Source organism: Cornus florida, unplaced genomic scaffold (assembly GCF_030987335.1).
Source record: "Cornus florida cultivar Cherokee Brave unplaced genomic scaffold, ASM3098733v1 CherokeeBrave_3.0.0_Hap2_Chr04, whole genome shotgun sequence".
Lineage (NCBI taxonomy): Eukaryota > Viridiplantae > Streptophyta > Magnoliopsida > Cornales > Cornaceae > Cornus > Cornus florida.
In genome coordinates this window covers 20611004-20619560 of record NW_026775574.1, presented here as the reverse complement: position 1 = coordinate 20619560, position 8557 = coordinate 20611004, and the positions used below count along the sequence as shown (strand labels likewise).

Here is an 8557-nt window from a genome sequence, read left to right as displayed (position 1 = left end):
TCAATATCATCATCGGCGAAAAGGCTAGCCAAGAAGAATGTTTGCCGATCCCAACCCCTGACACCATAGAATGAATGAGTGAGGGGATCACACCGATCTCCCACAAAACAAAAACAATCCCCATCCGGGGTATACACTGACACTCTGCCCCTGAAACAATCAATGACGGCTCTAAAAGATGACAACCAATCCATCCCAAGAATGACGTCAAACCCTGTTATCTCGAGAAGGATGAGATCAAACTCAAGAACACGTTCGGCGATCGTGATGGAACAACCCCTACAAACTCTACTAAGAATGACTGAACCCCCGATAGGTGTGTCATCACTAAGCGGTCTGTCTAGCTAAATGACCTTTAAACCCAATGCCCGTGCAAATGATGAAGATATAAATGAATAAGAAGCACCGGAATCAAACAACACTCGAGCCCAAAAATGGGACACAAGAAACATATCCTTGACAACTGAAGGACTGGATGATGGCTCAGCTGGAGTGAGTTCAAACATGCAACCTTGAGTCCTCTGACCATGGGAACCGCCTATCTGATAACCAGATTATTGGGTAGGTACACTCGAGGAAGCTCCTCTACCCTATCGAGAACTCTGGGCTGACATAGCTGGTTGAGACGACTGAGGTGCTGGTGGCGGTCGAAACCCCTACTGAACTGTGGCAAACTAAATCTGCTTCTGCTGTGAACTTCCACCTCTGCCCAAACCACTGCCCCATTGTCGAAAATCTTTCACCCTTTGGCCCTGTTAGCCACACCCAAAACATCCACCAGACACCACCTGAATCTAAGTACACTAAGACTTGTGATGCCCTGACTGCCCACACTTGAAACAAATCACTTGAGCTACCTGAGCCTGAGTGCACTAGGATTTAAAATGCCCTGGCTGTTTACATCTGAAACAAGTGACATTCGGTCTAAAAGACCATATAGACACAGAACCTGTGGGTGCAGATCTGGCTGACTGTTGTCCCCTGAACCCTGACTGCTCATACTTTTGCTTCTTACTTGATTGACCCTAAGAGAAAACACCCGTACTCCTGTTGTGCTTATAGACTCTCTAATAGCTTTGATATCCTTGTTTTCAGCTTCAACCACTAAGGCCTTTCGCACTGCTTTCGCATAATCAGTGGGTTCTGAAGTGACCACAATTGGCCTGATGGTAAGATCGAGGCCATCAACAAACTTCTCTATTTTCCCTTCCTCATCATTGGCAATGCCCCATGCAAACCTCAAAAGCGATGTGAACTTGTTTTCTTTAGCTCTCTCTACTTGGGTGCCAGAAAATACTTTTCATAGTACACCTTCTTAAACGTGTCATATGTCATGGTGTCCAAATTATAGGTATGAGAAACGGTCTTCCACCAAATCTCAGCATCCCCAATGAAGTTATAAGTTGCTAATATAATCTTTAACTTATCCGTCGCCAAATTCATGGCGTTGATATGCTTCTCCATCTTATCCATGAAACTATCCGTAACAAGCGGATCTGGACCACCCTCAAATAAGGTTGGCATCAATTGACTCATTTGTCTTTGGAGGTGGTGGTGGTGGTGGTGGTGCCGGTGGTGGCACAAACTATGACAATGATGCTCCTCCCGGCCGAAATGCTTTGAAAGGAGCTGCATGAATGGCCAACTGCAACTGTTCCTCATTTATCTGAAAAGGTAGAACAACGGTCTCCCTCGCTTGTCCCCCTCTTGGTGGGACCAAATCACGCAACAATATATCGTCTTCAACTTGCTCCTGATCCCTTTCTACGGGATTGGAGCTAGAACTTTCCCTGGGATCCCTTCATGGTGGCATGACGCTATAAAACGAGAGAACGGATAAAAAACAATAACACTAAAATACACAAAAGAGTGGAGTCCTTACATAAAAACTCTATAGGAATGTTAAGACTTAATCACTTTTCATACTCCCATAACACCCAACCGATAAAGAGCCTAATCATGCTAACCATAAATATCAACTTTAACAGTTATCATGCAGTCACATAAACAGGTAAACAATTAAGCAAGTAAGCACGCTTCCCAAATAATTATACAACTTGCACCTAAACAAATAAATATGCAATTGAATTTCCCCATGTAATCCTAGGTAGGCCTCTACCCATCGTCCAAATGGTATTCGAACCATCACTCTGATACCAAATTTGTAACAACCCAAATCCACTAGGTCCGGATTGATAAACGGATCTTTATTCAACCCAAAATCATCCAAGGGTAATATGGTCCTTTCACATTAAATTTGTATATTAAAACCCAACAAGGACAAAATGGTCATTTGCCACAAGTCTAATAGTATGAGATTCAAAGGGCATAATGGTCATTTACTTATGTCACTTAATAAATAAGATAGAGTTCGGGACAATATACTCTTTTCTGTGATAAAAAAATAATTTTTGAATTTTATTGGGTCCTAAAATAAATACTCGTAACTTTGACTAAAAGGATAATTAGGAAAACTAAACAAAAAATATATGAAACAAGAACCGGTAGACGTGTACGTATTACACGTCAACTGGTTTGGGTCACGCTCAGTGACATTGCCCACTGCCAAGATATCGGTCGACGTGTTGGAGGCTACACATCGATTGGTTCAGGTCATGCACAGTGAAATAGCTATAGCCAAGATACCGGTCGACATGTGAGAAGGTACACATCGACTGGTTCAAGTCATACGGTTGATGTGTGGGAATTTTACATCGACCGGTTCTGGGTTATCCAAACTCGAAATTTTTCATTGTCCGAGATACACCAACATTGATAACCAATCACCCACGCCACTACACTCACGTACACATTTAAATAAATTTTAACATCTAATACATTAACAATAACAACAATATTCACATAATTTATAACACGTTAACTGAAATACACTAAATGATTTAGTGTAAATAAGCATAATTACATTTCCCCCTAAGGCCATATACAAAATGAACCTGAATATTTCACATGCTACAAAATGGTACATTTGGGTCAACACCTTACAAAATGAGGCCTAATACAAAAGGTAGCAAAATATACATTCTCCTAATCCAAGCTAAAGCTGTGGTAGATGGTCATCCGCCACTTCTTTTCCCAAACCTAAAAATATTAAAATAATGGGGTGAGCTAAACGTTCAGTACGAAGTGTCTAATACACAGTTCTTATGACCTAGTGAATCCACGTAAGGAATAGATAAAAGAAAACGGGATCATTGCATAGGGGTACATGACAACAACTACTGTGACAAGTATATAACTACGGTCACCCAAACACATACACACCATATAATCTAATGAAGTGCAATGTCATGTAAATGTCGCTCCCCATATCCGAAACATTTCTGTTTCAACTTTCAAACCATTAGTGTAATCCAACCCAAGGCACTTCCAAAGCATCACGAAAGGAGGATTGGCTAACCATCCACGACCACAAGGCACCTCCAAGGCGTCGTATCCGGCCTGGTTAGCTCAACCATACTACCCTCTAGACTACACTAACACCAAGGACCACTAGGCGCCTTTTAGGCGTCCGAGTTTTCGCAAACACTTTTAGAAAACTTTTCCCAAAACAATTTCACTTATTTTAAAGACATTTTTTCCCCCTTTTTCTATCCCAATGAATGCATGGAATGTTTCATACTTCAATTCATCAATTCTACCACAAAACTCTCACACATGCTATACACAGCAATTTTCTAATCTACACAATTATAGTTCTCATTTAACATCAACTTTGCATAATAAGCATATAAGACATGGATTCAACCTCATATAAGCATGTTTAAATACTATAAAACAACTAACAATTAGTCACATATAGTCCATACCTATCATTTAAGCAAATTTTACAAGAATTTATACTAATTGAACATGCTAGACATCAATTCAAGTTATAAAACTCACAAAAGTAAAAGAAATCATGCATTAGAACACCCCGACCTCAATGGAGATGAAAATCCCCAAAACTCTAAATCAAAGCCCTAATTTTCAAAATTCCTAGGATGCACCAAAGTTGCAATTGCTTAAATTAACTTGAAGATCTCGCCGAGCTCTTCGATTTGCCGCAAACGGCACCCAAAATTTCCAAGGGATGAGGGAGAAATCAAGGTTTGTAACTTGAAGCAAGATGGGAAAAAAAAAATGAAAATGAAAATGAGGGGAAGAGAGTTTTATAGGGAGAGGGAAAGTGGAGGCCAAAATGTGGCCTCTTGGTCACATAGATCAGTAGTGGTGGGTCTCACCACACAATTTTCTTTTTGACTTTTCTTTTTCCTTTTATTTCCCACCACACACACATATATGCATACAAATATACAAAATTGCACACAACCACATTAAATATGCACAAAATAATCATGTATGGTATGCAATGAAACCAAAATAAAATCCCTGTACACAACGATTCCGGTAGCGGGTCCCACCCGGGACTATCCGGCCCGACAAATGGAGAAAAGTCGAAATGACAACCGGTGCATTTCCAAGAGTCCTGAACTCAAGGAAATGTCCCACCCAACTCTCAAACACATTCAACACACCCCACGATGTCCGGCACGTAAAACGAGAAAAAGACAAAAATACCCCCGAAAATCAGAAAATTTCAGAAATTAGAAAATGACAAAATTCAGGATCATTACAATCTCCCCAACTTAAAAAGATTTTGTCCCCGAAATCAAGCCATACCATAAGGAGAAAACAACTCTAGATACTTGGAGTGAACCCCCTGTTCAAGCTCCCAAATAGCCTCCTCGACCCCATAATGCCTCCAGAGAACCTTTACTAATGGCATCGTTTTGTCCCTCAATACTTTATGCCGTGTGTCAAGGATCTGAACTAGTCCTTCCTCGTAAGAAACATCATCATTAATGTCCACATCAACCCAATCAAGAATATAGGACGGATCTGGCTCGTATTTTCGCAACATCGATACGTGAAAGACGTTGTAGACTCTGTCCAACTGTGGTGGCAATGCAAGCCTGTAGGCAACCTCTCGTACCCTGTTGAAGATCTTAAATGGTCCAATGAATCATGGTGATAACTTGCCACTCTTTCTAAACCACATCAACCCCTTCCGTGGAGAAACCCAAAGAAAAACGTGGTCTCCCACCTCAAAGGATAGCGGCCGTCTCCGTTTATCCAAATAACTCTTTTATCGGCTTTGAGCCATGAGTAGCCTCTGTCTAATCAGCTTAATCTTTTCTATAGTCTCGAGTACGATGTCGGGTCCTAAGGTGGCTGTCTCACCCACCTCAGTCCAACAAACAGGAGACCTGCAAAGCCTGCCGTACAACGCTTCAAATGGAGCCATCTGAATGCTCGCCTGATAACTATTGTTGTAGGCAAACTCAATGAGTGGAAGGTGGTTCTCCCAACTACCTCCCAAATCAAGAACACAGGCCTGAAGCATATCCTCCATGATCTGGATGGTGCGCTCCAATTGGCCGTCCGTCTGTGGATGGAATGCCGTACTGAAGTACAACGATGAACCAAACGCTACTTGAAGTCCTTCCCAAAACTTAAAAGTAAACTTGGCATCCCTATCTGAAATAATAACCACCGGAACTCCGTGCAATCTCACAATCTCCTTCACATAAAGTGCACCAAGTGCCTCAGCATCATCTGTTGCCTTAATAGGCAAAAAGTGTGTCGTCTTGGTCAATTTATCAGTAATGACCCATAAGGCTTCATTTTCCCTCCGTGACCTAGGAAGACCTGTCACAAAATCCATTGCAATCTCCTCCCATTTCCACTACGCGCTACCGGCAATGGCTGCAATAAACCAGCTGGTCTTTGGTGCTCGGCTTTCACCTGCTAACAGGTAAGGCATTTGGCCACAAACTGTACAACATCTTTCTTCATCCCACTCCACCAATACTGTCTTCTCAAATTATGATACATCTCGGTACCACCTGGATGAACTATAAAATGAGAAGTATGAAACTCCCGTAAAACGTCCTTATGGAAAACTGTGGGAACGACCAACAAACCCATAAACCATAGGCCTCTATCTACATGTAAAGTCCAATCTTTCACAGTCTTACCACTCGAGATCAAAGTGTTAATAGCATATAAATCGGAATCCTATCTCTGTGACTCAATCACTTATCTGACCAGAGTAAGCTGAGCCACAAGACTAAACAACAATGTTGATTCACCGCAAACATCATCGTCAAGGCAATACAATCCCATCTCTGCCAAATCCTCAAGCATCGTCCATTTCCGGATGGCTAATCCAGCCAAAGTCCCACAAGATTTCTGGCTTAAGGCATCAGCTACCACATTAGCCTTGCCCGGATGGTACTACAAGTCAAAGTTGTTGTCTTCTAAGAATTCAACCCATCGCCTTTGTCTGTTATTCAAGTCCTTTTGGGAGAAAAGGTACTTGAGACTCTTGTGGTTCGAGAAAACCTCAAATCTCTCACCATACAAATAATGTCTCCAACACTTCAAAGCAAAGACGACTGCCGCTAACTCCAGGTCATGAGTAGTATAGTTAAGCTCATGAGTTTTCAACTGTCGAGACCCATAAGCCACTACTCTACCATCCTGCATCAGTACACAACCCAGTCCATCACGTGACGCATCGCAATAAATCATATAACCCAAGCCACGCTTGGGTATCACCAACACTGGAGCCGTGATCAACCTTGTCTTCAACTCCTGAAAGGAAGACTCACAAGCCTCATTCCATGTAAACTTAATCCCTTTCTGGGTCAATCTAGTCATAGGAGCTGCCAAATAGGAAAAATCCTTCACAAATCTCCGATAATAACCCACTAGGCCACGGAAACTCTGGATCTCAAAGACATTTTTAGGTTGTTCCTAATTCAGAACTGCTTCGATCTTCGATGGATCAACTGACACTCCACCCTATGAGACAGCATGTCCTAAAAACTTCACCTCTTGCAGCCAAAATTCACACTTCCCATATTTGGCGTACAAACAGTGCTCCCGCAAAATCTGTAATACAGTTCTCAAATGGACCTCGTGTTCCTCTCGAGTTCGTGAATATACAAGGATGTCATCTATGAAAACTACCACAAACTGGTCCAAATAATCATGGAAGACGCGGTTCATTAAGTCCATGAATGCCGCTAGCGCATTAGTCAAGCCAAATGGCATAACAAGGAACTCGTAGTGTCCATACCGCGTACGGAACGCTATTTTCAGGATATCCTCATCCCTCACTCGTAATTGATAATAGCCAGACCTCAAGTCAATCTTCAAGAAACAACTGGCTCCTCTCAACTGATCAAATAAATCATCTATCCTTGGCAAAGGATACTCGTTCTTGATGGTGGCATGATTCAACTTCCGGTAATCAATGCACAACCTCAAATAACCATCCTTCTTCTTAACGAACAAGACCGGTGCACCCCACGGTGACACTCGGTCGGATGAAACCTTTCACCCTCAAATCATCAAGTTGTTTCTTCAATTCTTCCAATTCAATTGGTGCCGTAGATACGGTCCCATAGAGATTGGCGCGGTACCAGGCATCAAATCAATAGCAAACTCCACCTCTCAATGTGGAGGCAACTCCGTCAAGTCCTCAGGAAACACATCCAGAAAATCACGTACAACTTCCGGATAACCAACCCCACAAAACTCAACATCATCATCGGCGAAAAGGCTAGCCAAGAAGAACGTCTGCCGATCCCGACCCCTAACACCATACAATGAATGAGTGAGGGGATCACACTGATCTCCCATAAAATAGAAACAATCCCTATCCGGGGTATACACTGACACTCTGCCCCTGAAACAATCAATGACAACTCTAAAAGATGACAACCAATTCATCCCAAGAATGACGTCAAACCCTGTCATCTCGAGAAGGATGAGATCAAACTCAAGAACACGTTTGGCGATCGTAATAGAACAACCCCTACAAACTCTACTAAGAATGACTGAACCACCGATAGGTGTGTCAATACTAAGCGGTCTGTCTAACTGACTGACCTCCAAACCCAATGCCCGTGCAAATGATGAAGCTATAAATGAACAAGAAGCACCAGAATCAAACAACACCCAAGCCCAAGAATAGGACACAAGAAGCAAACCCTTGACAACTAAAGGACTGGATGATGGCTTAGCTGGAGCGAGTGCAAACACGCGACCCTGAGTCCCCTGACCCTAGGAACCTCCTATCTGATAACCGGATTGCTGGGTAGGTACACTCGAGGAAACTCCTCTACCCTGTCGAGAACTCTAGGCTGACATAGCTGGTTGAGACGGCTGAGGTGGTGGTGGCGGTCAAAACCCTGACTAAACTGTGGCAGACTACATCTACTTCTGCTATGAACTTCCACCTCTGCCCAAACCACTGCCCCACTGTGGACAATATTTCACCCTATAGCCCTGTTGGCCATACCCGAAACATCCACCAGACGCCACCTGAATCTGAGTACACTGAGACTTGTGATGCCTTGATTGCCCACACTTGAAACAAATCACTTAAGCTACCTAAGCCTGAGTGCACTAGGGTTTGAAATGCCCTGGCTGTCCACATCTGAAATAAGTGACATTCGGTCTAGAAGACCCTATAGACACAGAACAT

At 42.7% G+C, this 8557-nt stretch overlaps 1 protein-coding gene across 1 annotated transcript; it reads right to left on the bottom strand.

The window, feature by feature from the left end:
* Positions 1-1585: 1585 nt before the first annotated feature.
* On the bottom strand, positions 1586-7083 carry LOC132304819 (uncharacterized). Its single transcript, XM_059802531.1, has 6 exons — positions 6898-7083; positions 6153-6297; positions 5814-6005; positions 5526-5709; positions 4707-4994; positions 1586-1799 (listed from the first exon to the last, which is right to left on the bottom strand). Exons 1-6 carry the CDS (start codon positions 7081-7083, stop codon positions 1586-1588), a joined length of 1209 nt encoding a protein of 402 aa, XP_059658514.1.
* Between the last annotated feature and the right edge of the window lie 1474 nt (positions 7084-8557).